Genomic DNA, 14313 nt, shown 5'->3' with positions numbered 1-14313 from the left:
TTAAAGAACCCCGGACCCACTGAAAGCTACGTGTAGATAGAGATCGGAATGCCTATGCGTACTGATCCCTAACACTTCACTCATATCAAGTGACTCTAGGCTCTCGCCATGGGGAAGTGTCCAGTCAAAGTAGTATAGCAGGTTTGCTAGTGCGATTTCAATTGTGGTGGTCGCAAGCAGAGCTCCAGAGCACTGCCTACGTCCAGCTCCAAACGGAATGAACCCCAAGTGCGCAACTGCAGCCCTGATGTCTGCACCAACGCCCTCAAATCTCTCTGGCTTGAACTGCTCTGCATCGTCCCAGTGTTGTGGGTCCCTTGCAATAGCAAACGCATTTATGAAAACTTGCATACCTTGGGGTATGTCATAGCCTATAACATGACAACTCTCCTGGCTTGCCCGTAGAATTAGTGCGACAGCAGGATGCAGCCGTAAGGACTCCTTCATGACCATCTGCAGGTAGTTTAACTCACTGGTGTCACTACCGGTTAGCATGGATCTACCATGCCCAAATTTGTTCCGGCCAGACTTCATGTTTTGCCCTCACCATAACCCTAGGATTTCTGATAAATTCTACCATGACCCTTTCAAGAGTAGAAGCTGTGGTATCTGTAGCGGCTCCAAAGATATCCTGCAAATAATGAGCATGTAGCTTATGTAAACAATTTCTTGACGTGCGACATATTTTTGATCTGAACTATTTAAATTCTCATCACGTATGGTTAACTATATATATAGATGGCCGTGACCAAAACAATACCAACGCAAATAATTATTGTTGAGCCTGACAACTAAAAATAGTTAGTAGGTTTACATAAAGAAAAAACGTGTTGTTCCTCACGAATACCATTAATTGTTGGGATTAAAAAGAACAAAATCAGTAAGTTGGTTTATTAAACGAAAAAAATACGATCAAATCTACTATATATCGCAGTGAACATTATTTGTAAAAAGTAAGGAAATATGCACTTTACACCCCAAGCACTGATCCACTAATTTACCCCCCAAATATGAAGCTAGTTATTCAATGTGTTGAGGTCATGTTTATTTCAGCTGGGGATTATTGAGTCAGATTTATTTAAACTTGATTAGTATAAACTAATGTAGAAATAATAGGAAATGCGTGTAATTATTTTAAATTATCTAAAGATGGTAGGATTTTAGCCATGCAATAATTAAAAAATATATCTTTGAATGAGTTTATCAGATTGTAGTAATCTGGGTTCTAAATTATAATAGCTAATATAAAAATTTATCTATTTATTTTAGCTTACTTCCCTTAAGCTATATTATAATAATTTCAAGCTAAATTAAAAAGGACGTACGATCCAGGCCAAATAACTCCTCGCGGAGGTTCCGCTACCATGGCTATAAATGTCTCCTCCAGTCTCGTAACTTCTCGCCTTTACCCCTCCCCTGCCTCACTCATTCTGTTCTTCCAATCTGCCTTTGCTGGGAGGAATGGGGTTCAGCAAACAAGACGAAACCGAAAAAATGTGTATGGTTCAACCAACTGACTAGCTACAAGGTCACTCCTCCCTTTGATCACAAATATCTCTAGACTTATCCTTTCACTTTTGCTTATATTTATAAACCAGTATTTAATTTTTTTAACCTTAAATTTAGAGTTAATTTTAAGGATTTTTATCTAAGTTTTTTGTCCTTACTTTTAAATCGCTAAATCGCTAAGAACATGTATACTAGTTATATTTATAAATTATTTTTTATTTGCAAATATGTCGTTTGAGAAAGCCAAACGATTAGAGGGAGATTGTTTTACAATTGGACACAAGAGTTAAGAAAACAATCAAATGATTTTTATACCCTTCATTTATATTTAAAGATGAATCGTTTTATTTGTGAGAAATCACTTGTTTATTAAGATCAAACAAGGGATAATAGTAGAATAAGTTCCCTGAAAGTTCTAAAGTGAATATATTAAGTAAGGACTCAACACGGCCGTTTTAAACGACTTATATCTGGGATTGGAGGGCTAGTAATTATACAAGGAACATATAATACGAGATGATTGCTAACTAATCAAAAATAAGGGTAAAAATTCCATATTTAAGATCGAGGATGGGATTATCTCAACAAAATAAAGAGGTTTTGGGCACGAGGTTCGAGTGTCACAGAGAGAGAAAAAAAATGAGGTTTTTACTTTTAATTCATGTGTTATATAAAATAAAAAGCTAATCATACGTGGTCTCTACTGCAGAATTAAAGGCAAAAATGATTTGGACCAATTACTCTCTCCGTTGCGAAAGAAACAAATACCTAGCTTTAAACTGATTTCGAAATAAATCAATTTCTGCATTTCGGTGTAAATTGGGTAGTTTTATCCCACTCTACTTTCCTGTTAAGTCTCATGCATATGTTAGTAAATGCGTGAAACCATACATCATTTAATAAGGGACATAATTATAATTTATTTCAAAAGATTAATTACTGCTGAAACTAGTTGGAATGATAACTATTACAAGACGGATAGAGTAATAATTAAGAACCTAGAGTGTATATCACTACTTATGATAAAGTTATTTAGTTCTGATTTTCATTATTAGTTGTTTTTATCTGATTCGTCAAGTGACTAACTTGCAGAACGAACAGATTAAACTGCACATTCTTTGTTTTCCTTCATCTAAGCAGATTCTATGCTTAATAATTGAGTTAGAGCATTATTTGTCGTCCTAATCCCAACAAAATATTTGAGATTCAAATTGTTCGATTACCTCTACAAGTCGACAAAAGAGATTAACTAGCTAAGAAAAATATGGCGCCATCTATTATGAAATGACTCAGATATCTATATGTGGAGCCATCTTTTGGGTTTAAAAAAATAACTAAATGACATATCTACAAACGATAAATAATTTACGAATAAAACTTTTATATATGTGTTTATCGATCTAGAAGCTAATGCTAGAAAATAAACTACGATGAGAAAAACTCAATACTAAATCTAAAATTAAGATTAAAATTTTAAATTTTAGCGTATAAGTATAAGCAAAAGCTAAAATAAGGAGATGTCGCCGGTTGCCACATTTTTCAAGTAGTGGATCGTTAGGGGTTAGGCTAGTACTCACGCATGCGACCGAGGCACGGGGAACCGACACCACGCATCTCGTGCTAAGCTAGCGATTAACGCATAATAATTACTAATGACTACGTATTATAAAGTACTACCTTTCGTATCGTAAAAATTTCTAGCCTTGTATAAATTAAAATTTATATAATTTATATATATGTCTATATTTATTACTATTTATATGAATCTAGACAAGATTAGAAACTCTTACGTTATAAAACAGAGGGAATAATAGATAATTTTGGTTGAAAGTTTCACATAATCTGTTGAAATGTTCAAATCTAAAGTTCAATTTTAATTTTTTAGAGGAAAGTCTCAAGAATTAGTAGATTCATTTAAAATTTTGAATTGGAAGTTTCAAATTTTAGAGTTTTTTTTAATTTTGAGTTCAAAATTTCACTTTCTAGTGTAAAGTTTCAAGTATTAGACTTGATAATTTTAAATTTGATTTGAATGATTCTATTCTAAATCACTCAATAGAAAAATATTAAAAAGAAAACCATTCCCAAATACGCCCATACAGATGCCAGGCCGGTGCCCTCATCGGCCGATTTCTTGTCCTCCATATTCACACAACAGAGGAAGTCCGATTCGGAAGTTTACGGTAAGGGCTTTTTTACTGTCTCGATAACTACTTGAGATATCAAAAATTATATTGCAACTTTAAGCTACATTTGCAGCTCATGATATTAAATTTTTATACCGAAAAATATAGTACCTCGAGAATCGAGATAAATTTTTAATGACGATAAAAAAGCAAGTTTTGATAACGCTGTCAAACTTTTGCCCCAACGAGCGTTGCGAGTGCACCAAATAGTAGGGGCGAAATGGGACGGATATTTTCCGCCGGCCCCCGACCCGAGGCTAATGGGAAGAATATGAAAACAAAAAATGGATACCCGATACAATCGGAGTTCGAACTCGAATCTATAAATAATATGGATTAGGATATGGAAAGAACCTATCCGCCCCCATGTCCCATATTATAAAATATGTAATAAAATATATTAGGGACAATTTCGTTTCTGTTCTGATTTTCAAGTCTAATATTGAATTTATCCCTCCTTTTTAGGCTTTTTGTTTTTGCCCCACTTTTTTTTAACCGAACGAACTGTTTGCCTCTATTTAGAATGGAAATCTATTTAGGATGGAAGTTATGTTGACCATTAGTTGACCAATATATTTAGTTTAAAAATAAAAGATTTAATTCCGAAAATAATTAATGATGAAATTACCCCTGTTTAAAAATTATAAGTTTTTAAACATTTGAATTAATAATATATTGCTTTTGTATATTTCTATGAAATTATAATTTTTTAAAAAAATTTGACATAGTTTTGAAACTTTGTCAAATATTTTAAAAAATTGTAAGTTTTTAAACATGTCATTTGAATTAATAATATATTGCTTTTGTATATTTCTATGATAAGAATGGAGAGTAACAACACAAATGACTAAAAAACGGATCAAAATGATATTCTCGTGCAGGGGTAAAATAGTCATTTAACACCATTAGCCCTTCCATCCAAAGGAGGGGCAACTGGTTCGTTCAATTAAAAAGTAAGGGCAAAAACGTTAGGAAAGGGCAAAATCAGTATTAGAAACTATAAGAAACGAAATTTCCCCAATATATTATGAGTCTGCATATAAACATGAAAAATATATTATGAGTTCATATATAAACATAAAAAATATATTATGAGTGCACATATAAAACATGACAAAAATTATTTTATTTTATGAGCTCACAACACAAGTAATATTGTATATTTTTCCTTGAAGTATCATTTTTAAATTCTACTTAGCTTTGTAGATTTAGGCCATGTTCGCCCGGGTAAAAAGGAGGGTCAATTATCTGGCGCACAGATGGCACAGAAAATATATTAGTACGTGATTAATTAATTATAAATTATAAAAATGTAAATATATTAATATGATTTTTAAAGCAACTTTCCTATATAATTCTTTTATGAGAACACAATTTGGCAGTTCGAAAAACGTGTGCGTGAAAAAACAGTGAATCCGGATAACTTGTCTGCGGTGCTGAACGCGGCAGTTAATGTGTGTCTATATATATATATATATATATATATATATATATATATATATATATATATATATATATATATTAGAGGTAAAAATACCTGTTTTTAAATCCGATTCTAAGAAAAAATATGGGTTACGATACGGAACAAAGGATATATTATCTGGCACTACCCATACCCAGCCTGGTTCCGAAAGAAAATATGGATTAAGATATGGAAATATGGTGATCCGTCTATTTTGGAATTTAATTTTTTTTCGCGATTTTATCTCTTTGCATGCTGTCAGTTGCGCTAGCCGCATGTAAAGATCACCATCTTTACCGACGATTTCGTGCATGCGACTCGCCCAACCGTATGCAAAAATCCTTATCACCCGTTTGCAATAACTGGTTCTGTGGTAGTGCAAATAGCGCTGGCGGATTATTAATTCTCACAACTCATACATGTTTTTTCTTGTGGTGAAATTAATTAGAGTACGAACATTAATTTTTTTCTAAAAATTACACTCCGTTACTGGTACTTCCTCAACTCCCTAGCATAAGATTTTCTAATAATATATATTGATTAATAATGAATGTAAGTAAAACTAAAAAGTATTTTTTTAAATTTTTTATTTAATGCCGTTAACTTTTAAATCATTTGATTGTTCACCTTATTCAAAAATTTTATCTAAATATATTAAATTATAAGTCATGCTCCAAGCTATATAGCAATAAATAAATTCGTAATAAAATAAATAAAAATTAAATAAGACAAGTAGTTAAACATAGGAAAAAAGTGTTAAATAAAAAAATAAGAAGGGTACTCCCTCCGTTCCAAAATATAAGGCGCAACCACTTTATTTCTTTGCTCCAAAATATAAGGCGCTATCATTAATTACATTGTTATATGCATTGGCAAAATAATAAACTAAACCAAACATACATAACATGCATTGGCTAGTTTGAAGTAAGTAAATATATTATTAGGGCTACTACAATGTTCTTAAAAAAGGCCACCGTAAGCCATTAGTGTGTTCTTAAAGTGCACCTTGTACATTGTGCAAACTAGCCATAGTTTATAGTGCACCATAAGCTTATGGCTAACCATAACAAATAAACAAGTATTTTCTCTCACTCATGTGCTCTCTCTCTCCTTTTATGGTCACGCTCAAAATGGTTGTTATCTAGCTTATATTTTATTCATACTACATATCATAAGCATAGTGTGATATGTCATAACAAAAGCTATGTTTATGGGTCCCACCTTAAGGTGTGCAAAGGCTTTAAGCATCGGCCTTGCCCTAAAATGTTTTTAAGGTGTTTGTTGTTAGCAATTCTATTGGGATCACCAGGTTCTAGCTCTAGTTCGTTTCTCTGCTATATGAATTAATGGGATTGCAATTGGGAGAAGAGGGGATCAGACTTAGGGTTACTGACCAGTCGTTCTAGACGCCGAGGAGAAAGAGCCGGCCATCGTCTTCGCTTCGGCTTGGGGCTAAGGCGGGGATGGTGGTTGTGGACGAACTCCGGCGAGGTCGCGGCGCGGCTGGTGGCGATTCCTATCACTACCTGCGCCCCTCTAGATTGGCTAGGGTTTTGTGGGGTGGACTGGCGGCGACGACGAACTTTGTACCCTGTGCAATTCCAGCCTCCACCCCTTTTATATGATGCAGTGTGATAGGGGCCCACCAGCCTATTGGGCTGGACGCCCCCGATCAGGGCGCGATCAAGGCTCCTTTAGCCATTGGGCTAAAAGGCTAGAGATCAATTCTAACATTCTCCCCCTTGATCTCACTATTTCTTTTAGGCTTTTTCTATTCCATCATAGGTCTGCACATAGAGTATGTTTCATCGTCTCAGTTAATCACCGATGGATTTCATAGCCACTATGCACATCTCTATTGAGAAACAGAAACAGATGTTTTACTTTTGGGCCATATAATCCAGGAATCATAAGGCTTCCCTTAAACCCATGACGGCTACATGTTCCTTGAACACGTTGGGTGGTAGGCCTTTCATGAGCGGATCCGCGAGCATTTTATCTATTCTAATGTGCTCGAGATTGATTGTTTGATCTCGGACTTTGTCATTCACAACATAGTACTTTATGTCAATGTGTTTGGTAGCACCACTTGACTGATCGTTGTGACCGTACATTACTGCAGGTTCATTGTTGTAGTATAACTTTAGTGGTTTCTCAATACTGTCAACCACCTTTAAACCGGGTATTAACTTTTTAAGCCAGTTTCCCTGCCCCGTTGCCTCATAGTATGCTATAAACTCGGCATACATTGTAGACCCTGCGGTGATCGTCTGTTTGAAACTTTTTCATGAAATAGCTCCTCCCGTAAGAGTAAACACGTATCCCGATGTCGACTTTGTATTATCTTTTGCAAAGTCGGAATCAGAGTACCCCACTACCTAGAGTGATTCTGATCTTTTGTAAGTCAGTATGAGGCTTTTTATTTCTTGCAAATAACGCAAGACTTTCTTTACTAATTTCCAGTGCTCTGGGCCTCACTACAAGAGATGTGTGGTTTTTTGACATCGTACTTATGTCATAATACATGAAATTTATATCACAATATAAACTTTGTGACATCTAGTTGACGAAAATCCAAACGTCAAAAAATCATCGTCACAAATTTGTTTTGACATCTATATAGTTGCATGTCACAAGTGTATGATAATAGATTTAAATGCCATAGAGATTTGTGACATTGATTTGTTGTCATAAAATCTTAGACCATGCCACATGGACAAACGCCACATAGGATGAAAAGCTGACGTGACGACCAACATGGCAGGTGACGTGGTCATTAACACGTGTATGATGATGTGGCACCGATGACGTACCAGCTAATGTCAGCAATTTTTTTATACAACCCATTTTTAATAGCCCATTATTTCATTGACAGCCCATTAATTATTTAACAACTCCCATTATTTTTTTAGAATTGGCCCATTTCAGAACTAGGCCCATTTTGTCAACCAACTATCATGTCAAAGCCCACTACATGCCAATTAAATTTGAGCCCATAAAATTCAATCCAATTTCTCATACATTTCAAATTCAAACCTAATAACATATACCATCTCAAATTCAGCTAATAATAGATACAATTAGAATAAAAAGAATAAACAATAGTTCATCTCTTCCGGTCACTGCTTCTAAGAGTAGCACCCTGAAACTGTAGACGTCACTCTTCTTGTTAAGCATCCCAGAATTAGCATACTCTGGGGCTACATACCTAAAAACAATGAGGATTAAGTGGCAATTAATTGAGTCAGCTGGTTCATGTGTTTCTTTGGCCTCCTTTGCTTTCTTGTTTTTCTTCTTCTTGGAACTCTTGCTATCTGAAGGTAGTGTTGCATCTTCCTTTCTCCATCACCGGTTGGGTTTGAACCTTTCTCAGCTGTAAGGGAACATAGCGTGTAAAAAACATTCAGACCACCCAACCATTAAGATAGACAGACATAGGAACACACAAACACTCATCAAGTATAATTTCAGCACCATAAAAGGATGTACTGTAGCACTGACCATTGTTTTCATCCTGTGCAGCATCGCTTGAATAACCAGAATTTCCCAACTCAGGCAACACAGCATCAGGCTCAGGTAATTCCTTCTTTTTCAACTCCTTTTTGGACAGCCGCCTATCTGTATCTTTAGGTGGTGCAACTGGAACTACAGCTTTCTTACCAGCTGGTTCAGCAGGGGCATCGTCCTCTTCATGGTCAGGTTCATCCACCGCACCGTCATCAACCTCATCATCGAGGTCCTCATCTTCACTCTCTGTTTCCTGCGGCGTGTAGAGGCAAACACATATAAGATACTACCAATAAGGCATAAAGTGGCAACAGTGAAAATGCAACACCCAGATTCTCTCTTAAATTCATTATTGTATTCAACAAAAGTCAATTATTTTCTCACATTTTGCATCAATCATCTACCTCCCTAAAATCTAATAACGAGGAAGAATTATGAGCAAAAGAAATCATTCAAGAAGAAATATAATATATCATGTTCATGTTGAACAGGGAACCAACCCATTAGAGGCCAAAATATCATGTTCTCTTATTTGCGACAGGGATTCACCATGTGTTGAGCTGAGCATACGCTGTATGACAAGAAACAAAATCACATCATTCGAAGAAACAATCCTACAGGTATAAACATGCCTACCATACATGTTCTTATATCAAGTAGGGCTACATTTACAGTGTTAGATTACTTAACAAATACCAAAAGGAAATTATATATTTTGCATGTAGATAAAATCAATAATGTCGGAATAAATAGACCGGGGATGTTCACTGTCTCGATTCACCAATTAGTATCGAAATACCATTTATTAAAATTAATCATGCATAAATAAATACAGATGAGATATTCCATAGTCCTCCCTTACCATTTTGTATGGACGCATACATATAGCTTGTAAAACTAATTATGCAAAAGCATAAGTCAACCTAGTGCATTCTAACCTCAGGCTCTACAGCTTCAATACCCACAAATAAATGCATATGTATGCCAAGCACCGCAGTTGCCAAAATTAATCCTGCAGGCATCATCACTACCACTATACCTAACAGAATATGTGTACAGCATCTATTTACCATCTATAATCAAACATCACACAACACAATAGCTCATTCATGTAACACCACAAGAATCGTTGGGCAAAATTAACGCATGTCTTCTTCTTGTTCTAACTGAGAACTGATGATGAGAGAAAGAGAATGAAAGAAATAGACTAACCAGTTCTTGGTAATCAAAATTACCAGAAAGGTGAAAAGGAAGCACGGTTGAAGATGCCTCCACGGCTCGACTCTGCGCTTTGTACTGCCGGCCTGCCGCGTTGATCTCCCTGACCATCGCGCGTCCGCTGGCCGCTCACTGCCGGCATGCGCCGCACCCTACGCCACCGCGCGCCGTGCCCGGATGCCACCATGTGGAGAGGGGAAAGGCCGGCGCCAGCTAGCGGGACGACGGCGACAACGACGACGAGGCATCATCCTCACAGGCATAGGAGAGACGAGAGGGAAAGAGGAGAGGAGCACTCACTGTCCGTCGCTGTCGTCGTCGTCGCGCCCCACCTGGATCCGCCGCGCCGCCGCCGGATCCCCCGTTCCCGCCGTCGGCCGCCCCCGCTGCCCACTTCCGCCTCCGGATCCGGGGGCTCGAGGCCCGCCGCCGCCGGATCTGAGAGGGACGAGGGCCGCGTCGCCGCCCACCCGTCATCGTCGTCGAGGTCGGCGCCGCCGCCACCATCCGCGGCGTCGTCGCCCACTTGTTGTCGTCGCTGCCCACTCATCGTCAGGGTTGGCTCCGCCGTGGAGAGGGCAGCGGCCGCCAGCCGCCGGCAAGCGCACATCGCCGACTCGTGCTCGGCGTCGAGAGAGGAAGAGAGAGAGGGGGAGAGGAGAGAAAGAGTGAGAGAGAGGAAGAGAAAGAGAGAGAGGAAGGGGAAAATACCAGGGGTGGAGATAGGGAGGAGGAGGAAAGAAGGAAATTTTGAAATTGCGAGAAGGGAAATTTTTTATTAGAAATTTTAAATCGATTTTTATGGTACTAAATCAACTTGTTAAATAAAGTTGTAAACAATAAAATTATAGAAATCACGTAGATCTACCATTTTTCTTTTGGTTATTTCTCCATCCGAGTTTGATTGAACTGTATAAAATTTGAATTTCAAATTATGACAAGTTTAAAAAATATTTTCATATACTAAATGATTTTAACTGAAAAAGTTATCAACATCAAAGTTGTATAAATCATCAATATCTACAACATTTGTTTTGGTCATTTTGTTATGCGATTCTGTTTCAATAATTTAAATTTAAATTTTAAATTATGACAACGTCAAACAACATTTTCAAATACTAAATGATTTCAACTGAAAAAGTTATCAACATTAAAGTTATATAAATCATCAAAATCTATAACTTTTATTTAGGTCATTTTTTTATGAAATGAAGCGGTTTGTAACATTGTTCACGAAATGTACATATCTCTTACACAGTTTATGAACTATAAGATACATACGTAAATTTTATAAACAATGTTATTATTACTTTATCAAATAAAGAAATGACTAAAATAAAACTTATAGATATTGATGAGTTATACAAATTCATTGTTGATGACTTTTTCAGTTAAAATCATTTAGTATTTAAAAATATCGTTTGAAGTTGTCATAATTTAAGATTCAAATTCAAATTATTGAAACAAAGTCATATGGCAAAATGACCAAAACAAAAGTTGTATATATTGATGAGTTATACAACTTTGTTGTTGCTGAATTTTTTAATTGAAATCATTTTTATTTAAAAATTTTATTTGAATTTGTTATAATTTGAAATTCAAATTTTATATAGGCAATCAAACTCATATGGACAAATAACCAAAATAATATAGGTAGATCTCAATAAGTCATACAACTTGTTTTTTACAATTGTTTAGAAAAGTTCATTTAATATGATAAAATTCGATTGAAAGGTTTAAGATTTTGATTAATTGAAGGAGGGACGTAAAGTGAACTTCTCGGAGAGGGAGGAGCAAAAGGCCTGTTACAGGCCAGCCCTTTTGCTCATCCCTCTCTCAGTCCATTATGTTTCCCTCCTTTGAATTAATTTCAAAGTATTAAACCTTTGAATCAAATTTTATCTTAATAAATGAACTTATGTGAAAAGGTTGTCAAAAACAAATATGTGTAACTTATTAAGATCTACAAGTTTTATTTTGGTTATTTCTCCATCCAAGTTTAATTGACCTATATAAAATTTGAATTTCAAATTATAATAACTTCAAACAATATTTTCAAATACTAAATGATTTTAACTGAAAAAGTATATCAACATCAAAGTTGTATAACTCATCAACATCTATGACTTTTATTTGAGTCATTTCTTCATCCGATAAAGTGGTTTGTAACATTGTTCACAAAATATACATTTATTTTGAGTTACCATAAAGATGTATCTATTTATCAACAATGTATGGTCCCACTTTACTAAAACCATTTAAATTTTTTATGGCAAGCTTATGAACCAAAAATATGGTGTCATGTCATTTTGCATAATTTTTTGACCAAATATACATATTGTTATAATTATGATGTGTTTATTTGGAGATAGAAAATTGAATTGTACTTACAAGACATTTTAATTTTTCATCTATCTCAGTATCTCAAGGACATGGGCTATAATGGAACATATGAGCCTAAATATTATTTTTTTTGTAATTTTTGGTATTTTATTAGATACGGTTGTAGTTCAATTTTAAATTAATTTCGTAGAAATTCAATTAACATATAGAAAATAGTAAATCAACTCCAAAACTCTTGAACTTATAACATACAACTTATACGTACTTATACGTAGTCTATTACATCTGAAAAATAAAATGATATATATAAGATAATTATTTTTATGTGTTATTCGTATAACGGTGCAATAATAAAAAAGAAAATAAGAGAGAGAGGACAATTGGACTTCCTTTGAGCTAAAACCAAAGAAAAGGGAGGGGAGTTGGGCTCCAGCGACCAGGCCGAAAGAGGGGAGAGGAAGAGAGTTGCTGCCCGAAAATGGCCCAAAACAATGAGAGAGTTTTTAATCATTTTAGATTTAATTTAAACACTGGAATGATGTTTTATTTATTAAGAATACTTCACATGCTCAAATAATTCCCATAAAAATCTAGAAATATAAGACAGAATTTACTTACGGAGATGAGGGCACCGATCATCTCGGTAGTGAGAGGAAAATTGGGCTCGTCTTCCTTGTGCAGCCTCAGTAGCACATCGAGCAGGTCGTTGTCGTCCCTTCCGCTGCCGCTCGCCGTCTCCTCCATCCGCTCCTGGACGATGGAATCCACGATCTCTGCCATCCGGGCGTGGCTCTTCCTCAGGTGGCGCTCGGCGCGGCTCGCCCAGCGGACCAGACGCGACGACGGGAACAGGTCCACCAGGTTGAACCCGGCCACCAGCGTCGTCACCTCGCCGAGCACGCGGAGGTACTCCTCCTGCCGCCTGCACCGGCCGCCGAACACCGCTCTCGCGATGACGTCGTTGGTGAGCGCCGCCAGCACCCTTGTCAGGTTCATGGCGGCCGCGGTGGATGACGCCGGCGTCGTCGTGGAGGCGATGGCGTCGACGAGGCGCTTCACCTCCTCCTGCCTGATGGACTCCAGGCGCTGCACCTGCCTCGCGCTGAGCAGCTCCACCACGCAGATCTTGCGCACCTGCCGCCAGTGCTCGCCGTAGGGCGCCAGGATGATCCCTTTGCCGCCGGAGCTGATGATGTCGAGCGTCACGCTCCGGGGCTGGCTGGCGAACACCGGGTCGCGCGCCTTCAGCACCTCCATGGCTGCCTCCGGGGAGGAGACGACCAGGGTGGGCACCTCGCCGAGCCTGAGCAGCATCAGCGGGCCGTGCCGGCGCGACAGCCGGCGCAGCGCGCGGTGCGGCGGCGCGCCGCCCAGCAAGTGGTGGAGGCTGCCGATGACAGGGAGGTTCCATGGCCCAGGAGGAAGCCTGGCTCCGGTTTCGTTGCCACGCAGAGCTCGCCTGAGCACCGAGGCGACCACAAGAGTGTCAAGAACCACCAAGCACAAGCTTCCGACAGAGGTCTCCTCCATGGCCATGGAGATTCTACTGGGCTTGCTGCTGCGTATTTTCGATAGCTTTTTGTCTCGCTTCGACTCACCCCGTCCAATAGTATACTATCTTCTGCCCTAAACGTTTAATGCCGTTTTTATACAGATTTAAACTATTCGGTTTATTCAAAAATTTATATAATTATTAATTATTTTTATATCATTTTATTTATTATTAAATATACTTTTATGCATATATATATATAGCTTTATATATTGATAAAAATTAAATAAGACGAATAATCAAACGTGTATAAAAAAATCAACCTCAGACAGATATTTAATGAATGTAGTAGAAGAGATTTTAAGTTGTCTAACAGTATACCCTTCAACCATTAAATTCTCGTCATACTAACTTTTATATTATTTTATTCTTTACCTACCATTTTTTCTCCGATTACCGAGTTTTATAGTTTGACTTATAGTTTTGCTACTTCTTTATTTTTTTTAAAAACAAATAACATGATGTTTTATACTACCTCTATTTCATATCGTAAGACGTTGTGACTTTATCTAAATTTAACAATTGATGAATGTATA

At 37.1% G+C, this 14313-nt stretch overlaps 1 protein-coding gene and 1 pseudogene across 1 annotated transcript; both read right to left on the bottom strand.

Annotated features, from left to right (window-relative positions):
* On the bottom strand, window positions 1–13755 carry LOC102700324 (annotated as a pseudogene).
* On the bottom strand, window positions 8096–10215 carry LOC102703472 (nucleolin-like). Its single transcript, XM_040522748.1, has 3 exons — window positions 9877–10215; window positions 8659–8917; window positions 8096–8530 (listed from the first exon to the last, which is right to left on the bottom strand). Exons 1-3 carry the CDS (start codon window positions 9991–9993, stop codon window positions 8382–8384), a joined length of 525 nt encoding a protein of 174 aa, XP_040378682.1. The 5' UTR covers window positions 9994–10215; the 3' UTR covers window positions 8096–8381.
* Window positions 13756–14313: the final 558 nt, after the last annotated feature.

This window comes from Oryza brachyantha, chromosome 3, assembly GCF_000231095.2.
Source record: "Oryza brachyantha chromosome 3, ObraRS2, whole genome shotgun sequence".
Taxonomy (NCBI): Eukaryota; Viridiplantae; Streptophyta; class Magnoliopsida; order Poales; family Poaceae; genus Oryza; species Oryza brachyantha.
The sequence above is the reverse complement of the archived record's forward strand: the minus strand, read 5'-3'. Positions and strand labels throughout refer to the sequence as shown.

Excerpts from the sequence above, each read along its gene's own strand:
- LOC102703472 (XM_040522748.1), bottom strand. The coding sequence starts at position 9,993 with ATGGTCAGGGAGATCAACGCGGCAGGCCGGCAGTACAAAGCGCAGAGT. Across the intron at positions 8,918-9,876 it reads ATTTTGATTACCAAGAACTG|GAAACAGAGAGTGAAGATGA; the intron begins GTTAGTCTATTT and ends TACACGCCGCAG. Across the intron at positions 8,531-8,658 it reads TGCACAGGATGAAAACAATG|CTGAGAAAGGTTCAAACCCA; the intron begins GTCAGTGCTACA and ends GTTCCCTTACAG.